Source organism: Geotrypetes seraphini, chromosome 11, assembly GCF_902459505.1.
Source record: "Geotrypetes seraphini chromosome 11, aGeoSer1.1, whole genome shotgun sequence".
NCBI classification, from domain to species: domain Eukaryota; kingdom Metazoa; phylum Chordata; class Amphibia; order Gymnophiona; family Dermophiidae; genus Geotrypetes; species Geotrypetes seraphini.
Window position 1 is genome coordinate 28,068,047 of NC_047094.1, and position 25,048 is coordinate 28,093,094.

A 25,048-nucleotide genomic window follows, 5' to 3' on the forward strand; every position below is an offset into this window, starting at 1 on the left:
TCAACAGTCTCGACCTTCCAGGCCACCCCTGATTTACCAGCGGCGTTACATGCCCAGACAAACGCCTGCGGCGAGACAACCTGCGAAGAGACAACCTCCCCAGAAGTCTCAGCAAAAACCTCAGCCACCGGCTGCACCTAAGGCTCCCCAGCCCTTTTGACTACCCTCCGGGAGCATAACCGACACTGTTCTGCACTCAGCCTCTCCCATAGGGGGCCGCCTCCATCTTTTTTACCATCGATGGGAGGCCATAACCACGGACCTATGGGTCCTTACCATCATAAGAGAAGGATACTCTCTTCAATTCCATCGGGTCCCCCCGGACCATCCTCCAAGAGAGTATCCTTCAAGCTCGACGCAGACCGCCCTTCTTCTTCAGGAAGTCCAAACCTTACTTCAGCTTCGGGCTATCGAGCCGGTCCCGTCAGACCAATTGAACCGGGGGTTTTACTCCCGGTACTTCCTCGTCCCGAAGAAAACGGGCGACCTGCGACCCATTTTAGACCTTCGGGCCCTCAACAAGTTTCTGGTCAAAGAGAAGTTTCGCATGTTGACTTTGGCTTCTCTATACCCCCTCCTCAAGCAGAACGACTGGCTATGCTCCCTGGATCTCAAGGAGGCCTACACTCACATCCCCATTCACCCGGCCTCCCGGAAGTTCCTCAGATTTCGGGTGGGAAATCTGCACCTACAGTATCGAGTGCTACCATTCGGCCTATCTTCGTCCCCCAGAGTCTTCACAAAGTGCCTGGTGGTAGTGGCCGCAGCACTCCGGGACAGGGGTCTACAGGTGTTCCCATACCTCGACGACTGGCTCATCAAGGCCCCGTCAGCCCCAGAGGTCACTTCGGCGGCCTTGGCTACAACCTACTTCCTCCAGAATTTGGGCTTCGAGATCAACTTTTCCAAGTCTCATCTACAACCCACCCAGTCCCTCCCCTTCATCGGAGCGGTCCTGGACACCACCCGACTCCGAGCATTCCTGCCTCTGCAACGCAAGGAGTCTCTTCTTCACCTCTGCCAATCGGTGTCTACTCGCCAAACCCTACCGGCGAGACAACTGATGGTGCTCCTGGGCCATATGGCCTCCACAGTACATGTGACACCCTTTGCCAGACTCCATCTCAGGATCCCCCAGTGGACCCTGGCATCACAGTGGAATCAGACGTCCGATCCACTATCCAAACACATCTTAGTCACACCTGCTCTTCGGCAGTCTCTACTTTGGTGGATGACCTCTTCGAATCTATCCAGAGGTTTGCTGATGCACTCTCCCCCCCATCAGAAAGTTCTCACAACCGATTCGTCGAACTATGCATGGGGGGCCCACCTGGATGGTCTCCGCACCCAAGGATTCTGGACCAGTGCGGAAAGACTACACCAAATCAATCTACTGGAACTCAGAGCCATCTTCAATGCGCTCCAAGCTTTCCAGCACCTACTTCACGACATGGTAATCCTCATTCGCACAGACAATCAGGCCGCCATGTATTATATCAACAAGCAAGGAGGCACGGGCTCGGCCCTCCTTTGCCAGGAAGCTCTACGAGTCTGGGACTGGGCAGTGCGCCACAACGCCCTCCTCAGAGCAGTATACATTCAGGGGGAGAACAACGTCTTAGCAGACAAACTAAGCCGTCTGCTACACCCGCACGAATGGACTCTCCATTCCAGCCCCCTTCACCAAATCTTCACGCAATGGGGAACGCCTCAGATAGACCTCTTTGCGGCTCCCCACAACTCCAAACTGCCTCAGTTTTGCTCCAGGATCTACACTCCTCATCGCCTCGAGGCAGATGCTTTTCTACTGAACTGGGGGAAACGATTTCTATATGCGTTCCCTCCATTCCCGCTGATCCAGAAGACTCTGGTCAAGCTGAAACTCGAACGGGCTACCATGATTCTAATAGCTCCTCGGTGGCCCAGACAACCCTGGTTCTCCCTCCTACTTCAACTCAGCAGCAGGGAACCAGTACCACTTCCAGTGTTTCCTTCACTACTTACTCAACATCAAGGATCACTGCTTCATCCCAACCTGCAGTCTCTCCACCTGACAGCTTGGTTCCTCTCAACGTAACCCCTCACCAATTCTCACAAGAAGTGAGGGAGGTCTTGGAAGCTTCCAGGAAGCCCACCACTCGACAATGCTACTCCCAGAAATGGACCAGATTCTCCTCATGGTGTGTTTCTAATTCAAAGGAACCTCAGCGAGCTTCCTTATCCTCCGTGCTGGACTATCTCCTACACCTATCTCAATCTGGGCTCAAGTCCACATCCATACGAGTCCACCTGAGCGCTATTGCGGCGTTCCACCAGCCCCTACAAGGGAAACCCCTCTCGGCCCATCCGGTGGTCGCCAGATTTATGAAAGGACTCTTCCATGTTAACCCTCCTCTCAAACCACCCCCAGTAGTTTGGGACCTCAATGTAGTCCTTTCTCGTCTCATGAAGCCCCCGTTTGAACCACTCAACAGGGCCCCTCTTAAGTATCTCACCTGGAAAGTGCTTTTTCTTGTAGCCCTTACGTCCGCTCGCAGAGTCAGCGAACTCCAGGCATTGATGGCGGATCCACCATTCACAGTATTCCATCATGACAAGGTGGTCCTCCGCACTCACCCGAAATTCCTGCCTAAGGTGGTCTCCGAATTTCATCTCAACCAATTCATTGTACTTCCAGTATTCTTCCCTAAGCCCCATTCTCACCACGGAGAATCGGCCCTTCACACTCTAGACTGTAAACGTGCCTTGGCTTTCTACCTGGATCGCACCAAGCCACACAGAACCACTCCTCAACTTTTTGTCTCCTTCGATCCTAACAAGTTGGGAAGACCCGTATCAAAGCGCACCATCTCTAATTGGATGGCGGCTTGTATCTCTTTCTGCTATGCCCAGGCTGGATTATCACTTCCTTGTAAGGTCACAGCCCATAAGGTCAGAGCAATGGCAGCCTCAGTAGCATTCCTCAGATCAACACCAATCGAGGAAATTTGTAAGGCTGCCACCTGGTCCTCGGTTCACACATTCACCTCACATTATTGTCTGGATACTCTCTCCAGACGGGATGGACAGTTTGGCCAAACAGTATTGAAAAATTTATTCTCTTAAGTCGCCAACTCCCCCTCCATCCCACTGAGGTTAGCTTGGAGGTCACCCACTAGTGAGAATACCTGCCTGCTTGTCCTGGGATAAAGCAATGTTACTTACCGTAACAGTTGTTATCCAGGGACAGCAGGCAGCTATTCTCACGTCCCACCCACCTCCCCTGGGTTGGCTTCTCAGGCTAGCTACCTGAACTGAGGAGACACGCCCGGATCTCCGGGCAGGAAGGCACCGGCGCATGCGCGGTGCGGGCATCTAGAAACTTTAAGTTTCTACAAGCAACACGTGCTTGTGAGACGTCCGTACCGGGGCTCTGTCTGATGACATCACCCACTAGTGAGAATAGCTGCCTGCTGTCCCTGGATAACAACTGTTACGGTAAGTAACATTGCTTTTTAGTTTCACCTCCAGGAGCAAGAACATATACATTCTTGGGTGAACCCACCCTTCCCACGTGTGCAGGTGGGCTGCGAGACCCCCAGAACATATCATCCCAGGTAGTGAGGGATCTGCATACCAAGTTTCGTTCAAATCGGTCAAGCCGTTTTTGAATTACTGTGAGAATGGCATCTTTTTACATTTTTTCCATTGACATGAATGGGTGAAATGTGATTTTCTGTTTGTTGCTCCGCCCACGTGTGCAGGTGGGCCACGAGACCCCCAGAACATATCACCCCAGGTAGTGAGGGATCTGCATACCAAGTTTCGTTCAAATCGGTCAAGCCGTTTTTGAATTACTGTGAGAATGGCATCTTTTTACATTTTTTCCATTGACATGAATGGGTGAAATGTGATTTTCTGTTTGTTGCTCCGCCCACGTGTGCAGGTGGGCCACGAGACCCCCAGAACATATCACCCCAGGTAGTGAGGGATCTGCATACCAAGTTTTGTTCAAATCGGTCAAGCCGTTTTTGAATTACTGTGAGAATGGCAGCTTTTTACATTTTTTCCATTGACATGAATGGGTGAAATCTGATTTTATGTTTGTAGCTCCGCCCACGTGTGCAGGTGGGCTGCGAGACCCCCAGAACATATCACTCCAGGTAGTGAGGGATCTGCATACCAAGTTTCGTTCAAATCGGTCAAGCTGTTTTTGAATTACTGTGAGAATGGCAGCTTTTTACATTTTTTCCATTGACATGAATGGGTGAAATCTGATTTTCTGTTTGTAGCTCCGCCCACATGTGCAGGTGGGCCGTGAGACCCCCAGAACATATCATCCCAGGTAGTGAGGGATCTGCATACCAAGTTTCGTTCAAATCGGTCAAGCCGTTTTTGCGTGATCGCGGCACATGCACATATACATACACACATACCTCCGATTTTATATATACAGTATATATATATATATATATATATAGATAAGCTAATGGAAATGATTCTACATGGAGGATAGCGACGTTTTTAGACTCTAATACACTGCAGGACCCAAGGCAGCATGGTTTTACGAGAGGCAGGTCTTATCAGCCGAATCTGATTGATTTCTTTGACTAGGTGACCAAACAGTTGGATATAGGAGGGGGCGCTAGAAGTTTTATACCTGGACTTTAGCAAAGCTTTTGACATGGTGACGTAGGCTTTTGACATAGGCGTTTGATAAATAAACTGAATGCATGCAGTATAAGGCCCCAAAGTGACGAACTGGATTAAAAGCTGGTTAAGCAGAAGGAGGCAAAGGGTAGTGGTAAGTGGAGTTTGCGTGGAGGGAAAGGATGTTAGTGGAGTGCTGCAGCCATCCATCATTGGGCCTGCTCTATTTTACTAACATTGTGAGTAATATTTCAGAAGGACAGTCTTGCAAAGTTTGTCTTTTTTTTACAGATGATACTAAGCTCTGTAATAGGGTGTGGTTAACACGAGGCGGGATCTAGCGAACTTTGAAGAATGCTCTGGTAATTGGCAACTAAGGTTTAATGCCAGAAAAGGCAGGGTCTTGCACTTGGGCTGCAAAAATCTAGGAGAACGATATAGTATAGGAGGCAGAGAACATCTGTGCACAGAAGAAGAGCGGGACTTGGGGGAGATTGTGTCTGATGATCTCAGGGTGACAAAACAAGTAGAAAAGGCGATGGTCAAAGCCAGGAAGATGCTTGGGTGCATAAGATGAGGAATGGCCAATAGGAAAAGGGAGGTGATAATGCCGTTGTCGAAGTCTCTGGTGAGGCTGTGCAATTTTGGAGACCGCACCTTCAAAAAGAGATAAATAGCATGGGCTGCTTGAAAATTGGTTAGTGGTCTTTGTCATAAATCATATGGGAACAGGCTTGGAGAACTTAATATAGACACTCTGATTATAGCCTGATAGAACTCAATCCCTGTCATAGTTCTCCGTGAGCCATGTCCCTGTGATCACCACTAAATCCAACTCGGCCTCTTCCATCACAGCCTCTAGATCCAGAACCTTGTTTCCTGTACTTTGAGCATTAGTATTTACTGCTTTCCAGACACTGCCCCCTTTTCCCATTTGTGTAGAGGTATTTAGTGATTCACTTACCTAAGGGCTTATACTCACCTGGGGCCTTTGATCACCCTGACCCAACAATTCTAGTTTAAAGCCTCAGTAGGTTAGCTAGTGTGCTACTGAAGACACTTCTTCCTTTCTTTGATAGATGCACACTATCCCTGCTTAGCAGCCCTTGGGAAAATCATCCCATGGTCCAGGAAGCTAAAACGCTCTCAACGACACCATCCACACAGCCACACATTCATCACCAGAATGCAAGCTTCTTCCCTGTCCTTTACCCTCGACAGGGAGGATTTATGAGAATACCACCTGCGTACCTGACTGCTTCACTTTCTCTCCCAGAACACAAAGTCACTTTTGATATATTAGGAGGGGTACCTAGCAGTATCATTAGTTCCAACATAGATGAGCAGCAATCTCTCCATATCATCTTGGGTCTTGGCACTAGACGAATGGCATACCTCCCAGGACAGCATGTCTGGTCTGGGGATGGATGCCTCTGTACCCCTCAGAAGGGAATTGCCAGTCACTACTACCTTATCACGGATCTAACAACTTTGGGGATTTTGAGCTTTGGTCCTTCCTCTCCATGGGATGATCCCATTTCTTCCACTTCCAGGGCTGCATACCATCTCTTCAGTTCAAGTGCAGGTGGAGTTACAGTATCGATCCTGCAGGGTCCTGTAATTGAGTCCAGATGTCCTCCGTCAGCATGGCCTCCTGTTCCCCACTGCTGGAAATCTTTGATGCCTCATGAAGCATCGATGTACCTCTCGTTCTCATGGATGCTTCTCAGTCTTGCCACATCCTCTCTGTTCCTTTGCTTCCTTTATGAGGGATTCAAGCTGAAAACAGCTTGTACGTGAAACCACTCCCTCTGCTTGAGTAACATTCTCTGTATGCACAGAGACAGAAGCTTTAACTTGACTAACAGGAAGAAAAAGCAGAAAAAAATCATACGAAAGCAATACCCTGTTCCTAATTGACTGAAGAGCCTATAAATCTAAAGCCAGCCTTGGGATGGGTGGGAGGGAATTAAACACTAAACAGAGACTTTCCTCAACTGCTATCTGTTCCCTAATCTGATCTTATCTCTGAAATGGAACCTAAAATACTAATCTAGCCAAAAACACCTTTTATATAAAACCCACCTTTTATATAAAACCCAAACCAGAGTCTACTGGTTTGTAGACTCTGAGGGCTACACTGTTGCCTAAACTGACTTTGCTGAAAAAGTAGAGTACTTAACTAAAAAAGTAAGAGAAGGGCAATGAAATTAAACCTACTGAAGACAAGTTTAACTTCTCCCCAAGTTTGAATGCCAGCAGGTAAGATAGTCCAAAATGGAATTTTTCTTCCCTTAGCAGATGGTCACTCAGCACTTCTTCAGGACAAGCAGTTGAGGTCTGGGTTCCCTTTTTTGTTACTTGTGCTTCGAAAGTGAAAGTGATGTCAGCTACTCCTCCTAGATGAGTCACCCTGCACTGGTCCTGCCCTTTTAAACTTTCCCTTTAATTAGGCACTGTTGTTTAACTGAAAGGTAAATAAACAAAAGTGCAGTTTTCTAGCTGCCTAACCGAAAAGACATTTGCAAAAAAAAAATGTGTTCTGTAGGGTACTTTTTCTAGCTATACCTAAACTAATGTTAAACACTAAGAAAGACTTTCTCAATTGCAATCTGTGTCCTAATCTGCATCAGTTCAGGCTATATAAACTCCTAAGAAGCAAACAGCATTGTGAACTGTTAGCCTACACTTTCAGTATACTCCTACCCCCTAGTGCAGTGGTCTCCAACTCAAACCCTTTGCGGGGCCACATTTTGGGATTTGTAGGTACAGTAGTACCTTGGATTATGAGTATAATCCGTTCCAGGAGCATGCTCGTAATCCAAAATGCTCGTTTATCAAAGCGAGTTTCCCCATAGGAAATAATGGAAACTCGCTTTGATGCGTTTCCCCCCCCCCCCCGAGAACCGGCATTGCTCCCCTCAAAGGCCCCCCTGCGATCAGGCCCCCCCCTCTGCCTCGAACTGGCACCCCCCCCCCCCCGGCTGCGATCCGTCCCCCCCCCAACACGATTGGGCACCCCCCCCCCGACACGATCCGACATTCCCCCCAACACAATTGGGCACCCCCCTGCCGCTTCTTACCCTCATCTGGGAACTCTAGAAGATCGGACTCCTCATCTGCTGGGCCTTGAGCATCTGAGCATGCTCAAGGCCTGCGAGTTCACGTTCATGCATGAGCATGACAGTTTTGCATGAGGTAAAACTCTATAGTTTATAAATCTTTCTTTTTGGCTAAGTCTTAATAGTAATATTGTAATTTATAGCTAAAGAGACATATGATCAAGAAACTGTTTTATTTTGAGGGCCTCAAAATAATACCTGGTGGGCCGCATGTGAGTTTGAGACCAATGCCCTAGTGGGTCCGATACGCACACACTCATTTGCATTTTGAATTTTACTGTTGTGCAAGTGGTATAATTCATACAGTAATTTTGCCATAGGCCCGAGAATCCTTGTAAGGAGGGGGCAGTGATTCTAGTGACTAATGTTAACGCTAATTTAGTATGGACAGCAGAGTCATATTTTCACATGACAAAAGGTAAATATCCTATCCCTGCTATGCATTTTGGACAGTGCTTGGAATTTCAAGCTATATAAGACTTACCTAGCAAAAACTGTTACTATACAGATTGTGGTGAGTGTCTTAGAGACATCTGATCTGTATTAAGCCGTCTTGCTTTCTTCATGTGCATTACAAGTAAAACTCTCTAAGAGAAGTTTTCATGTACTGGGAGCTGATTTATAGGTCAAAATGAACGTCTGCTATCCTTGTGGGCTACAAACTCTAGTCTGGTTTTAAGGATATCCCAAATCCATATATCTGCATATTTATCAGAAAGGTCTGGAAAACTGGTTTGTAGTCCACAAGGACTGAAGTTGAGCACTCACACACTCACTCTCTCTCATACTCTCTCACTCCTGCTTTTTTTTTTTTTTTTACTTGTTATATGTAACACAGGGACTGGGAGTCTGCTGTGGAGCCATTTCTGTGTTGGATTTAGTCTTTTGGTGTTAGTGATCAAACCGCAGCCTAGTTAAGCCGAGCCTAACTTTCAGCTAGTTTTAACTTAATCCATATATTCAGCATTACTATCTCTATAAGCAATGGTGTCAAACATCTGGATAGTGTGGTAACTGGCACTATTTTAACAGCAGGGCCTTTAGGTTTTTAGTGGCTGAATAGGGGAGAGTGTGGTGCAGTGGTTAAAGCAACAGCCTCAGCACCCTGGGGTTGTGGGTTCAAACCCACGCTGCTCCTTATGACCTTGGGTAAGTCACTTAATCCCCGATTGCCCCAGGTATATTAGATAGATTGTGAGCCTGCCAGGACAGACAGGGAAAAATGCTTGAGTACCTGAATAAATTCATGTAAACCGTTCTGAGCACTCCTGGGAGAAGGTATAGAAAATTGAATAAAATAAATAAATAAAATAGCACCAGGAAATGAATGATTTTTAGCCACTTCACCTTGCCATAACCCCAGCTGATTCATATACAGATAGTTTGATTTTCAGTGCAGTTGTGTATTTTTAAAACTTACATGGATATTACTGAATTTATATGGTCACTGGCCGCCTGTAAATGTGTGACCTCATTTGACTATCAGCCCATTTAATCTTTATATAGTAACAGGATCCCACTTAAGGGTGGCGTCAGTCTCCTTTTAACTTTCAGAGCCCCTGCCTGTTGATAGAAGGCATATCTATGGCTTTCTACGTCCTGCCTTTTCCATTTTAAAGTCATATTAATCATCTGTTAACTTCAGCCTCTCTTATTCCTGTGGTAGTGAAGTTCTATTTTAATTTAATAAGCAACTATGAAAAAATCTGCCATGTAGTCAGCACTGGCTATATACATAGTAACATAGTAGATGACGGCAGATAAAGACCCAAATGGTCCATCCAGTCTGCCCAACCTGATTCAATTTAAATTATTATTTTATTTTTTTTTTTCTTAGCTATTTCTGGGTGAGAATCCAAAGCTTTACCCGGTACTGTGCTTGGGTTCCAACTGCCGAAATCTCTGTTAAGACTTACTCCAGCCCATCTACACCCTCCCAGCCATTGAAGTCCTCCCCTGCCCATATAGTGATTGGCATGCTGTGTGCAGTTCTGGAAGTCACTCTCTCAAAAAGATATGAAGCAGATGGAGTTACCCAGAGAGTAGCTACTAAAATGATCAGTCATTTTCATAATGTAGCCCCTTGTTTCTCTCAGTAGCTGGCAAGGGTCACACAAAGTTATTTTATTTGCTGGAAACAGAGCTGGGATCTACAGCAAGCAAGCACCAGACAATCCGGCCTCTTTCAGAAATAAAGAAAGTCCACACCAGCATTGTAAACTCCAAACATGAACTTTATTCTTCTCAAAATGAAAAGAGGCACTTTGAACAGTTAAAACAATTACTTTCAAAACATAGTCCAAACTATATACACTCCTCCTATATTCCAAAAGCTGAAGTTATAGTTCCTTTAGCACTCTCTGGCCAGTTAGTGAGTTCTGCCAAAAGACAAATCTTCCGCCCAAATTTAGACCTTAAATCTTCTCTGGAGTGAGGTCACAAAACTGAGACCACCTTCTAGGAAGACCAAGGGCTGGCTTGGCTTCTCTAAAGATTTTGCTTAGGCTTCTGGAAACTGCTTGAACACTTGTTCTGAATCCCTGGCAGTTTCTGTTTGCATGTGCTCTGGTTCCCGTGGAGACCCATGAGCTTTTTTTCAACCTCCTTAAGTCATTAGTCCACACCTTCTAGTTGTTATCCATTAGCCCCTATTGTTGTTACTCCAGCTGACAAACTGTGCAACTGGTCAGACCTGCCCTGCAAACTCCAGTACACAGCACTGATAATTTTAAACTCCAAGCTTGCAACTCTGGGAAATAGATACACTCGTTAACTCCAGTGCATACTATTTGCCCAGGACTACAATAATATAGCATACTAGCTGATGCCCCTTTAATTATAGCAATAACACTGTAAATGGATTCAAATAAAGATACTTTATAGTGGTGAATGAAAATATTTTTTTACAGCTTTATAAAAAGCACAATAATCAAATTATAATGTGAAATATTTGACAAAATGAATACAATACAACTAACACAAAACTTGATTATAAACAACATTTTTAGTTTCACCTCCAGGAGCAAGAACATATACATTCTTGGGTGAACCCACCCTTCCCACGTGTGCAGGTGGGCCGCGAGACCCCCAGAACATATCACCCCCGGTAGTGAGGGATCTGCATACCAAGTTTCGTTCAAATCGGTCCCACAGCTTTTTACATTTTTTCCATTGACTTGAATGGGTGAAATCTGATTTTCTGTTTGTAGCTCCGCCCATGTGTGCAGATGGGCCGCGAGACCCCCAGAACATATCACCCCCGGTAGTGAGGGATCTGCATACCAAGTTTCGTTCAAATCGGTCCCACAGCTTTTTACATTTTTTCCATTGACTTGAATGGGTGAAATCTGATTTTCTGTTTGTAGCTCCGCCCACGTGTGCAGGTGGGCTGCGAGACCCCCAGAACATATCACCCCAGGTAGTGAGGGATCTGCATACCAAGTTTCGTTCAAATCGGTCCCACAGCTTTTTACATTTTTTCCATTGACTTGAATGGGTGAAATCCGATTTTCTGTTTGTAGTTCCGCCCCCACATGTGCAGGTGGGCCGCGAGACCCCCAGAACATATCACCCAGGTAGTGAGGCATCTGCATACCAAGTTTCGTTCAAATCGGTCAAGCCGTTTTTGAATTAATGTGAGAATGGCATCTTTTTACATTTTTTCCATTGACATGAATGGGTGAAATGTGATTTTCTGTTTGTAGCTCCGCCCACGTGTGCAGGTGGGCCGCGAGACCCCCAGAACATATCACCCCAGGTAGTGAGGGATCTGCATACCAAGTTTCGTTCAAATCGGTCAAGCCGTTTTTGCGTGATCGCGGCACATACACACATACCTCCGATTTTATATATATATAGATATATAGATGGAGATAGACTTGGAGACATATCTACCCTGGAGCATTGGCTCTAAATCTTGTCCTTGGGACACATCCAACGAGTCTGTCCTTCAAGATATCCACAAAGCATATGCATGAAAAATTTGCATAGAGCGGAGGCAGGGCATGCATATGCATTGTGGATATCCTGAAATCTAGAATGGAGGTGTATGTCCAAGAACTGGGTTGAAAACCACTGCCCTGAAGGAGAGGTGGGAGGGAGAGAGAGAGACATTTACATATCTCCTGAGGTATAAATACATAGGAGGTATGCTGTTCTCAATGGAAAGGATGCCCTAAAATAAGGGTAAAACATGGGAAGACCCAGGAGTAATTTAAGAAAATATATCTTTACTGAAAGGATATGAATGTGAGGAACAGCCTCCCATTAAAGATGGTGGAGATGGACTGCCTCTGAGGTAGAGAATGACACGGGGATCAATTTTTCCCCGTCGAAACTCATTTTCCCATCCTGGGGAGACCTTTTCCTGTCCCTGCCCCATTCCGGCAAGTTCCGTCCTCATCTGCACAAGCCTCAAACACTTTAAAATCATAAGTGCTCGAGGCTTGTGCAGGTAAGGCAGAGCTTACAGGAATGGGGCAGGGACAGCGACAAAACGCATGGGGACTGGACGGGGACATTAAGTTCCTAAAGGGACAAATTTGTCCTCGTGTCATTCTCTACAGCGAGGAAAAGGAAGGAAATGTAGAGCTGAGCAGGAGTTGTGGCCGGACAGATTAGATAATTGAAAAAAAAAGAATTATATTGTCTTTGCCATCATGTTCTGTTTTATGAATACAAAGATAATGAGGAAAAGCAAACTAGAATCTGATCAATATATTTTGTCATTTAGTGACTGAGGATTAGTGGTACCATTTAACGTTAACATTTTTAGCAAGATCCTCATACATAGGAGCAGTTTTAAAGTCCTTTTTATGCTAGCTCACTGGAATGAGAAATAGCTCACATGCTTTTGGGTGTCTGGGTGCCACAGACAAAGAGAGACATAAAAGTCAAGTGCTCAGAACAACTTAAAGACGGGATTATGAGCGCCCCCCCCTCTAGAAATACTGTATATCAGCCTTAATACTTCTCTTCCTTTCATGTTTGTGGACAATGAATGTGGTATAAGATATATGCCATTGGTCATTTAAACAGGGGAGTACCTATTGTAAGGGGTGGGGGAGGGGGGAGAACCTTCATGCCCGTGGGATCTATAACCTAATGGGAATGTATGTATACTAGACCAGTGGTTCCCAACCCTGTCCTGGAGGACCACCAGGCCAATCGGGTTTTCAGGCTAGCCCTAATGAATATGCATGGAGCAGATTTGCATGCCTGCCACTTCCAGTATATGCAAATTTCTCTCATGCATATTCATTAGGGCTAGCCTGAAAACCCGATTGGCCTGGTGGTCCTCCAGGACAGGGTTGGGAACCACTGTACTAGACAATTCAAAGTTCTGTTTCCATCTTTTGTTCAACAAATACTAATGCTTTAGTATATCTAAATGATCTCTGACTAGTATGGTGTTAGTTATGGGTGTGTTATCCTTATTTCCAGATCCCAACCGCTCCGCCAAGTTACACTGGAAGACACCACTGGTGAAAATCCAGAGATCCCAGGGATTAAGAGACTATAGGACAAATTTTAGTCCCCTGGCGATATTTTCTGAGGGAGGAATCAATAAAACTAGCAGGACCACAAAGCCAAGAAACACCCAAGAGCTTTGGAAATCCTGAATGTTAGGATTTTATGTAAATATGAACCACACTGAACTGATTTAAGCTAAAAGGCAAACTTTGTCAAAAAGAAATTTTGAAGTTAGTTTAAAATAGAGATGTTCTGAGGTATCAGGCACTACAATATAACCAGCCTGCAAACTGTTACACGACAGGAAACGCTTGCTTTTTTTTTTGCTAGTTTTGCTTGCAAAATACTCCCTGTTCTAAATAAAATCTATTGCCATGAGATTGCCGCTACTGAATGAAAATAAGGATTTCTTGTTCCTTCACTGTCAAATTTCTCTTCTTTAAATGTTATGAGAAGTATCTTTTATTTTTTGCATTTCTGATGTAAGATTAACATTTTAAGATGCACAAACCCCTTGCTAAATCCTGGCAGTTATCTACCAATTTTTGTAATTTAGTAGATAACATCTGTAATGTGTAACATGTGCAATATACTTCATGAGTGGAACTTCCAGTGATTTTAAAATAAGCAAAACTGGTAATTCCTGCTGCATGAAGTCCAGAGGTTTAATGTGCCTTGTACTCACTCCTTGCTTCTCAGTTGAAAAACCTGGTTTGAAGTTTCATATATACTTCTCCCTCCGTATTCGCGGTTTTGATTATTGCTGGCTCCCCCCCCCCCCCAAATTACATCGGCTTGCAAAGAGAAATCGCTGATTCCAAGCATTTACAGAGAAAAATCGCCGATTCCCAGTACTTTCTTCACTGTGTTTTGCCTCTCCTTCAGGAACAGGCCAGGTCTCCCACCATGTTATTCGCAGTTTCATCATATTTACAATGGTTTTTAATAGAAAACAGCAAATAACATATGAAAAAGTTATTTGCGGTTTTTTTATTTGCGGATCTGTTAATCCCTCTATCACAGTGAATACGGAGGGAGAAGTATAGGAGACAACAACTCATGGTAGCTTCAGCTAGGATGGCTGCTGACCCAGGGGTACAATATTAGAAATTTTAGAACTGTTGTATGACTTGTGTCCATGAGGATGTTCAGGCCTAGTTAGTGAAATCTCCTTGGCAGAGGATTTTTTTTTTCCTTTGGGGGGAAGGGATGAGAATGTAGAATAATTTGACAAGAATTTTATTTTCTTGGAGTGGCACAAAATGTTATTGCAAGACCAATGTTTTACTATAGCGTTTATTGCATTGGCACGACATCCTTTTATAATTTTAGGGGAAAGGCTGTGGCTCACTGGTTGAGATGTTGCCTCTGCATCCAGATGTTGTGAGATCAAATCCTGGTTCTGCTCCTTGTGCCTCTGGGCAAGTCACTTAATCCTCCAGTGCCCACCACTTTGAATGTCAGCTTTGAGGTGTCAAAGCCATAAAACGGCAGTATACAAGTCCCCATTCCCTTTAGCATTGAATATATAATGAACTGCCACTCAATCAGCACTGTTTGTCCAACTTTTACTCCAAGCTGTTAAAGAAATGTGAACCTATAGATTTATACGAAGGCTGCTGAATATATAAGCAAGATCTGTTTATTATATACTATCATAAAAGATGTATCCTCTCTGTTCCAATTGTTTCACATTTTAAAATAAGGTACAGAAGGAACTAGGAGAACTCCTGGCGATCCTTGTTCACCTAGGTGTTCTTGGTTTCCTTTCCGCCCCACTATTACTAAAAATGGGCTGTAGAAGCCCTTGTGTGAAGCAGCTTGGCCCCCTGCTATGGATCAAAAAGACAACTGGTGAGAGAGTTTGTGGGGGGGACAAACTTATTATAACTAAGAGGATCCAAAACAAGAGTCTGTAGTAAATCATAACATGCATACTGCAAATCCATGTGTATTTTGTTTCCCTTAAGGAGAAAATATACAGTAACAGTACATGATGGCCATCCAGTCTGCCCATAAGTTATATCCATTAAAGAATACATGATCTAACTCATCGCTGAAAATAAAAGTTACAGTTAAAACCAAAAACGCATGATTGCATTAACTTGTCTCTTCTTTGATATTTCTGGACTGTAAAGTCTGGTATTGTTCTAGGTTCCAAATGCTGAAGTTGCCATCCAAACTCACTCCAGCCTCCAACCATCCTGTCGTTTGTGGGATATCTACCTTAAAGTCTACCTTAAAAGTACTTCTAGATGTCTGTTATTTTCCAACCTCACGTATTCCATGCTTCTCATTCCATATGAGAACTTATCAAGAAAAATAGTACTGCTATTTCTGGCTATACATAAATGAAAATATTTTCTAAACATAAAACTTGAGCCTGATGTGCAAAATGATTTAAATGACCAGGAGAGTCTCCTGCTCAGGACTAATTGGGCATCTTCAATGGCATTTAATCAGATAGTGCCACTTAAAATGTCTGTTGGCATTCAAGAAGGAACAGCACTTAGCCAATTAAGTAGCAGTATTTGGCCATATTGGGTTAAGATGATTGCGGTTTTTTTATGCAGTTCTTCATAAGCCAGTTAAGTGCTGAATATCACACTTAACAGCTGGCTCTCTATATCCTGAAATTCAGTACTAGTCTGAACATGGTCGGTTCAGGGTTAGGGACAGTTAAAAACTAGCCCATAGCTTCTGTTGGTAGTGCTATAAGCAATTAAAGGTTAAAATTATTTTTAATATAAATCACAAAACCACCTTGGGCAAAAGCCAGAAAAAACACACTTTGTAGCTTCCAGCTGGTTTCAAAAAATGAGAGATTCTAACAATGTTGAACTGTTGAAGCAATAACTCTCGTCTTCCTGCCAGACATAAATTGCACATTATGATAAGCTGCCATGATTGTAACATTATAGAAATTGGTATTATAAAAAGAGCTATTATGTTAACTAAAGGCAAAGGGATTAGGGAACTGGATAGCCCAAGATGGACTACCACAGATAGGCTCAATATTCCAAACATGGTGCCAAACCTAGCACTAACAAACAAAAATTGACCCTTGATACTCCACAGAACCGAAAAGCAAAGAAAAACACTGTGGAGAAGATGTCCAAGATGCAGGCTTTATTGAAGATACAATTGTTTAATCCACATGATAAAATGTCTAGGACCCAAATGATGGGGACTATGGACCCAATACGGTCCATGTTTCGACAACCCTGTCTTCCTCAGGGGTCCCTAAAAGTTCTAAGGCGAAAACACGTGGATCAAAGGCTAAAGACGGTCCTTCTCGAGAACTCTGCGTGGTAGAATAATGCTTTGTTTAAATGGCTTCCTTTGCAATCACGCATTTTTTTTTTTTTTTTACAGAATTAGAATTTGAACATTACTCTAGCGTGTTGGGTCCATAGTCCCTATCATTTGAGTCCTAGACATTTTATCGTGTGGATTAAACGATTGTTTCTTCAATAAAGCCTGCATCTTGGACATCTTCTGCACAATGTTTTTTGTTTTTGTCAAACCTTGCACTATCAGGCAAGCCCAATGGCTTTGTAGTTGCCAGTGCATAATGCTATATGGAGGTCCTCAGTTCACTTCTCAGGCTAGGTGGGGATGCTTTGGAGGTAGTGTTCATAACCCTTGGGGAAGGCAGGTATCTTACCCAGTAATTGTACAAAGAAAATACCTGGTACCCAGATTTCAGGCGCATAGTTGCAAGAGTTTGAGGGGCCTCTGAGGTCTCTTGTCAGAATAGTCGAGTTGAGTGAGATAAAAGGGGGTAAAAAAAATAGGTGAAAACATCCTAGGCAATTCCAATTTATGGTTTACAGCACCACAGCTTAAGTCAGAGATTCCCAAACCTGGTCCTGGAACCCCAGCCTGTTGGAATTTCAGGATATCCACAATAGGCGTGAGAGAGACTTGTATGCAGATAGTGTATGTAAATTGTTCTCATGAATATTTATTGTAGATATCTTGAAAACCTGACTGGTTGAGGTTTACCCAAGACAGTTTTGGGAATATACTGGCCTGGAATCTGCCTGTGATTGAACTGGAAGCCCCTGGAGCAGGAGGGAATTCCTGATGCAAAAATGGTAACATTTAGAGCAGGAGTGCCCAATAGGTCGATCGCAATCGACTGGTAGATCACCAAGGCAAAGTGAGTCGATCACGGAGCCCATCCCGGGTTCCGTGATAGACTCACTTTGCCTTGGCGATCTACTGGGCCGAACAGCCTTCCTCTCCCCGACGTCAATTCTGCCGCCGGAGAGGAAGTTTGGGCCAGCCAATTGCTGCCTGGCTGGGCCAGAACTTCCTCTCCGACGGCAGAATTGACATCGGTGAGAGGAATTCTGGTCGGCCCGATGCAGGGAGAGCTTGGGGCGGCAGTGGCTTTGGGGCCTGTTCCATGATGGCAGCGGCAGCTTGGGAGCCTGTTCCCCCATGGCGGCAGCAGTGGCTTGGGAGAAGGCAGAAAGAAAGAAAGGGGCAGACAGGGAGACAGAAGGGAAACAGAAAAAAAGAAAGGGGGCATGAAGAGAGAAAAAAAGAAAGGGAGGCAGGGAGAGAGGAAGAAAAAGTTTGGGGAGGGAATGAGGTCTGGAGGAGAGGAAGCATACAGGCTGAAAGAAGGGAAGAAAGATTGGCTGCACAGTCAGAAGAAGAAAGTGCAACCAGAGACTCATGAAATCACCAGACAACAAAGGTAGGAAAAATGATTTTATTTTAAATTTAGTGATCAAAATGTGTCTGAATTTATATCTGCGATGTATATTTTGCACTATGGCCCCTTTTACTAAACTGCAATAGTGGTTTTAGCGCAGGGAGCCTATGAGTGTCGAGAGCAGCTCCCTACGCTAAAAATTGCTATTGTGGTTTAGTAAAAAGGGAGGAGGGTATATTTGTCTATTTTTGTATGGTTGTTACTGAGGTGACAGTGCATAGAGTCATCTGCCTTGACCTCTTTGAAAAAAACCCGGAATAGGAATGATAATTAACATTTTCTCAGCGTACAGTGTGCTTTGTGTTTTTTTAAAATTTTATTGTTGGTAGATCATTTTGACTTAGTCATTTAGAGGCTCACAGTGAGTTCTTATATATATCTGTTTTTTTAACTAATTGGTAACCTCTTTCAATTTCATCAAAAAATGGTAATTAAAAGCATCAATATGTTCAACAGATTTTTACTTGCTGAGGAAATATGCAAGATCACATAGCAAAAATAGTGGGGGGATTCTGGGTATTTTTTGTCAAATTTTTACTTTTTAGCTATATAATAACAGATAAACAAATCACTATCCTATGAACTGTCACTATATACAAAAAGTTAATCAAACGAGCCTCAGACACACTGACTGAATATAAAAGTTCAAGTCGAGTATTTTTAACCAATAAGGCAACATGTCCTTAATCATCGGCTCCTCTGACATGTTGGGTGGGAACCCCATGACAAGAAAACCTGACTGCACTAATAGTATACAAGATTAAGGGCTCCTTTCCTTAGCAACAGTAGCAGATGAATCCAGAGACCAATGGGATAGCACACATCTACCAGTAGGCAGAGATAGAGAAACTGATTAACAGGTGGTCCTATTGGCTAGCACTCCTCCTGTATCTTCAGTATTCTCTATCTCCCAGCAGGAAATGGTTGCTATTCAACTAGCTCCTGAATTCTGGCTGTGACTGGAAAATTTTATTCTCCTGTTGAGGTTTCTCTTCAGTGAGACAGGGGTGTCCGGCTTTAGGGGTTACACCTGGGCCCCCCCAGGTCCCTGCCTCACCCTCCCTCCAGTGATGGAGGGTCTGACTGGATCTCAATTTTTTTTTTCTTCTTTCCCTTCTCTGTTTAAAAAAAAAAAAAAAAGGGAGACCACAGTTGCTACATTCTGCCTTGTTAGTGCTGCACAACCAGCTCTTACTGGCTTCAACCGGCCCTAACAACAAGCTTGTGAGTATGTATGTGTTTTTTACTGTTGTTTGAACTTCAGGTTCTGTTTGGGAGTCTTAGTACTGTGGGGTTCGGTCAACGTACATTTAAGGAATGGATATTTTATTGAGGCTAAGTTTTATGACTAGAAATCCGTTGAGGGAGCCGGGACTTCCCGCCCTTTGCATGCACGTGCTTGGTTTCCTTGTTGGTTACGGCGTGGCAGTAGTGGTGCGATTTCATGCTCGTACTTGTTCTCCTCGTTGGGTTTCAGTGCAGCAGTAGTACTCCTGTTTATTCCAAGGCTCTCTCTTGTCGGTGTTTGTCGCGACTATGTGTAGCTGATTGTGCAGGTGCCGGTTTATAGCAGCGCGCATGAGATGGGACATTTTTTTCTGGCACTGTGGGAAGCACCGCACCGTTCTTCTAGTTATTCCCCGAGTCTGATTTTCTTTCTATGCAGGGTAAATTTTGCAGGGCTTGAATCCGACCATGTTTCTAGGAGCGTTGATGCAGCAGCCACGTGTCAGCGAGAATCAGGCGCGCGCTTGGGTCTCCGGCGATGGCGGGAAAGCTGCAGCGTTCCGGTAGTTCATTTCCAGCTGACTTTGGACAGGGTATGCTGCTGCTTCTCTCCTTTCCGGTTCAGACAAGTTGTACGTGTTTCACCAGCTTTGGGACAAGCTTGGGCAGATTTATATGTCTATGTCTGTGTTCCTGCTGCTAGTTTAATCGGACTCTGGAGTTAGCACTCAAGGGGATTACCAGAGAGACTCTGACCTGTGCTAGGTCACCAAGTCTCGGTTTGTCTCCAGACTGGACATACAGCAAATCACGGCACAGTGAGATCAGCAGTAAGATAGTGCCCTGTATTTCATACAGGTATCTCATTGTCTCTCTTGGGGTTCCTGTAGATTGAGCCTATGTCTGTTGGTAACTGTCCTTCTTATTTGGGCCTCTGTGCTGCGCTGCATGTGTCTAATAGTGGCATAGGATATATATGTCTAAAGATAGTACAAACAGTTTCCAAGTTCGGGCTGTCTCTATGGGCGTAATGACACTTCACATCTTCCTGCAGCCAGGACTCTCTTTATCTATTTCTGAGGGGGCCTGGACTTCAGATTTCCATGCTTATCACGCTGGTTTCTCCTGTCGTTATTTTCTCATGGCACATGCTAGACGGACCCCCCGACTAGAGAGGAAGGGCTGTACAGCTCCTTCTAACCAGGAGCCAGTTACCTATTCTGTCAAACCTGCGGAGGAGTGCGCGCTATGTGGCTGTTAGCCTCATCCCCGAAGCTCTCATTAACGATGTGAGTTTTGTCTGATACCTGTTAGGATGCTGTTGTTTTCCACGGGGCGGTAGATGCAGCATCTTGATTGCGTCTAGTACGTATTCACTTTAAAGAACCCTACGAGAGTCAAGATAAGAAAATTGGGTGATTAGGGCATAAACGGGGTGGGTAAGCAGAGTGGGCAGACTTGATGGGCTGTAGCCCTTTTCTGCCGTCATCTTCTATGTTTCTATGTTACGTATTTCGCTTACGTTGCATGGAGTTAGTACTGATTTCATGGTTACAGTATACTACTCTTTACATTGTGAAACTTTATTTTTCCTAGGAGAATTTCTTTCTTCTTACAGATCCTACAGTTCTCATCCTGCAGTTCCCTGACCTTCTGCACTTCATTCTGAGGGGATCTTGACTTCTTCCAATGACTCTTCAGGCTTTCTCATGAGGGAGAAGACACTATAATGTCAGGTCAGGGGGCTGTGAACATTTTTCAGGATGCTTGCAACTGTGCATCCTCCTCAGGTTCCCGGTTCGTTCTTGGAGTTTCTATGTTTTGTGTTTCCCTTTTAAGTGTTACTGGTCCTCAGGGCAGTTCTTGTAGTTCTTCAGGAACTAAGGGACGTTATTCCACTTACTGCATGGTGCCCAAGACGGGGGCATTGGGCAGGCTGGATCCCATTCTGCTGAATTAGTTTCTCAGAGTTACACATTTCTGCAGAAAAACTGGGAGAATATTTACATTTTCACTATGGACTCCGAATCGGCACTAGGTTTGCTTGCCTCTCTTGGAGCAGCGCTTTTGGTTTTGGCACATGCCATTTTATCTACCCAAGGCTTCACAAACATTTTAGAAAATGTGGGCAGTGGTACCGTTTTGGCACTACCAGGCGATTCACCTATTTTCTTCTTGACTGACTGCTTGATTCGGACGTCTTCCAGTTGGGCCATTTGACTGACACGAAAAGTGTGGTTTCTTTTCTTCAGTTCTGTGGACGTGAATCTTCGAATGTGCACAGCGCTCTTTTCTGTACTATTATTTATAGGTATATTGGGGCGATGTTTTTATTCATATAGGAGAGAAATGTGTTTCTTCCCAGAGACTAGGGCGATGGGTCACATAGAATGACACGGTGACAAAATTCATCACAGTTCCCGTCCCCGCGGATAACCGCGGGAAATAATCCCATGTCATTTTCTAGTGTCTATTTCAACCTCAGTCCTTCTACACCAGCATTCTTCAAAGCAAAGCTTGCGGGCCAATGGTTGTGCCCAATTATACTCTGATTCTTCCCTCTCTCCATGAAGATAGTTTCCCGCGGTTATCCGCGGGGATGAATTTTGTCACCGTGTCATTCTCTACAGTCTCAGGTTTGCATTCTTCTTCGGTCACCATGACCAAGAGTATGGGATTCTGTACAGGTTCTAGGATCCATGCTGCTGACTCCACTGGGAACTTTGGATTGCTTTCCCATTATAATGCTACAGCAGTCGCTTTTGTTTTGGTGGTTCCCGGTATCTCAGGGCTCCAATTATTTGGTAGGCTCCTCAAGCATCGCTCTGTATGATTTGGTGGCTCAGCGAAATTTCTCTTTTCAAAGGCATGCCTCGGTCTTTCCTGGACTAGCTCATGGTCACTAAACATCCCGGGCTGTCGGGTTGGGGGGCTCGGTGCCTTCCATCCTCAGCTCCAGGAGTCTGGTCTTAAGAGGCGACTCAGTGCTTGTTCATTCTTCTACTCTGGAGCATAGTCAGGCTACCTTTCTGGAGCTTCAGACCATTCTTCCGGAATGACACTGAAGGTCTTTTCAGTCAGTATTATGATGGGGGTATTTCTCTACAGCCTGGGCAGTAGGTGATGTACTCAGTTGATGGGTAAAGTTGTGGTTCTACTTCAATGGGTGGACCCTCATCTTCCTCTTCTGTTGGCAGATCATTTTATGGGTCAGGAAAAGAGTTTGGATAGACTTTCTCTCTGCGAAATCTGAGCATGGCCCATTTATTGTATGTTACAGTGTACAGCGCTGTGTACGCTCTAGAAAATGTAAATGTTAGTAACAGTGAAATCTTCTACATCCTGGATATTGAGAATTTTGGCTCGGGCGTTCCAGCTCTTTTTATGGAAGTGAGATCTCCTGGAACTAGACCTCATGGCCTCGTCTCGAAATTCTAAGCTTCCTAGCTTCTTCGGCGGGCACAGGGAGTGGGAGTCAGAGGGAGTAGCAGCTTGGCTTCTTTCTCGCCTCTGGTTTCTCTTTTTTCAGTGTTTTCCCCTGGCTGATGATGGCTTGGATTTGCCATCTCAAGCTCGCTTTCAGGACACAGTATTTGTAGAATGTTGGAAGACCATTCTTGGCTGCGCCATCCTTGCTATGTGGATCTGATGAGTCTTTCGACAGCCGGACTGTTGAGTTTCCTGGTATCTCCGGATTTGCTCACCTAGGGTCGATCAACATGGATATTCGTACTACTTTGGTATTACGACCTAGCTTTTGAAAAGTCATGGCTGACGTGTAAGGGTTATGCGAAGCAGGTTGTTTCTTCTCTTATCTAGGCGATACAGACGTCTTCACCTATGGCTTCTGCTTCCTTTTGGAGGTTTTTCCTTTCTTGGGTACTTCTCAACATTTGCACCCTTCCATTCTTAGCTTGTTAGAAGGTCTAGGTATATTGCTCTTCGCTTACTTCTCAGCTTCATGTGGTTCAGTTCCTAAACGGAGTACGGTATATTCGTACACCTCTTAGAAAGCCCTGTCCGGAGTACAGTCTTAAGGTACTTCTTCACAGTTTACCGAAGGTTTCATTTCATCCTCGTCTTCTGAGACTCTAAAGGGCTGTGCCGTTTAACACGGGGTTTCTTGTGGCCATGGCTTCAGCTCGGCGGTTTTCTGAATTGCAGGCCTTGTTCGGTGGGGAATCCTATTTCTGATTTACATAATCTGGGGTGTCAGTTCGGACGGTGCCACAATTTCTTTCTAAAGAGGTGTGTCATACTTTCTTTTATGACCCTCTCACTTTTCCTTCCTTCTTCCTGGAAGGAGAAATGGGGAGACGTGCTTTTATTCACTGCATTTTTTAAAAGTGCGTAGCGTTCTCCGCGAACTAGGTTTAGTTGTTTAGATCACCTGTTTGTATTCTTCAAGGGACGCCTCAAACGTATGGCAGCATTCAAAGCCTCCATCGCTTGATGGATCCAGGAGGACATTATTTACGTTTGCTTGATGTCAGGGAGGTGGTTGGCGACAGAACTTTATGACCATTCCGCCAGAGCAATGGCTACTTCTTGGACTCGGTCCAGAGGTTTTTTCCTTGGAGGAGTTTTGTCTCGCGGCTACTTGGTCTTCCGAGAGTTCTTTATCTCAGCATTACTGATTGGATGTGGGGGCGCATGCGGTGGATGCGTTTAGTGCTTCGGTTGTTGCGGAGGTGGCGTTTGCTTCCCACCCAGATTGAGGATTGCTTTGCTACATCTCATTGGTCTCTGGATTCATGTACTGCTGTTGCTAAGGAAGGAAAAATTATGTTCTTACCTGTTAATTTTCTTTCCTTTAGACGCAGCAGATGAATCCAGAGCCCCACCCTTTCTGGATAGTGTCTGTCGGTTTTTTCTTTTGCAACTTTCAAAGTTTGTTATTATTGATGGTTGTATTCTGTATTATTGCCTGAGATTTGTTATGGGAAAGAAGTTTTTTACATGCTATGCCTATTGATGGTTACGGATGCTTGGGCAAGGAGCTATACTGAAGATACAGGAGGAGTGCCAGCCAATAGGACCACCTGTTAATCAGTTTCTCTATCTCCGCCTGCTGGTAGATGTGTGTTATCCCTTTGGTCTCTGGATTCATCTACTGCGTCTAAAGGAAAGAAAATTAACAGGTAAGAACATAATTTTTCCTTTACTAAGGTGCGCTAGCGGTTTTAGCATGCGCATTAAACGCTAACGCCTCCATAGAGCTTGCGTTAGTATTTTTCGTTTAGCACGTGGTTTGTGCGTGCGCTAAAAAACGGTAGCGCACCTTAGTTAAAGGAGCCCTGTTTTTACTTCTGTTCTTAAGTTTGTAGATGCCAATACTTTTAGTAGATATCTTTCTTTGAGAAATCTGGATAACTGAATTGCTGAATATTGCCGCTTTATGATATCCAGATGTCTTGGACCTGTGACAGCTGGAGAACTGTAACCAGATAATGACTGAATTTCACTATCAATCCACATCATGGACTATTATTTTGAATAGATAACTTTAGTACTGGCCAAATGTTCTGTTCAGAATATTGACAGCAAATGGTTTATACAGTTAACACCTGACATTTTTGAATATCAATCCCATAGTACATTTATTATTAAAAAAAAAAAAAATCACTAACCGCCTTCATACTGTGAAAGCTACCATGTCTGTTATTAAAGCAATAGGAATATTTCCTCTTTACTTTACTTTTAAACATTGTAATTCTCCCTACTTACCTTTCGTTTTTATTGTACGTCATTATTATGTCTTGTTTAATTGTCTTAGTTCGTCCCTCCTATTTTAATTATTGTAAAACGCTTAGAATTTCTGATAGGAGTTTAAATAAATTTTAATAAAACTTGGAAAAAGAGAAACCAA

At 44.3% G+C, this 25,048-nt stretch overlaps 1 protein-coding gene across 4 annotated transcripts in view; it reads left to right on the forward strand.

Moving 5' to 3' along the window:
• GPRC5B (G protein-coupled receptor class C group 5 member B) overlaps positions 1 to 25,048 on the forward strand; it is an 89,080-nt gene that overhangs the window by 49,930 nt on the left and 14,102 nt on the right. The window contains exon 4 of one of the 4 annotated variants that reach the window (XM_033962949.1): positions 13,194 to 14,069. The exons of the other annotated variants lie outside the window; for them this stretch is intronic. Coding sequence (XP_033818840.1) covers positions 13,194 to 13,238 — 45 coding nt within the window. The 3' untranslated portion in view covers positions 13,239 to 14,069. Of the gene's footprint in view, positions 1 to 13,193; positions 14,070 to 25,048 lie in introns of those variants that run through there. 4 annotated transcript variants of the gene reach the window in all.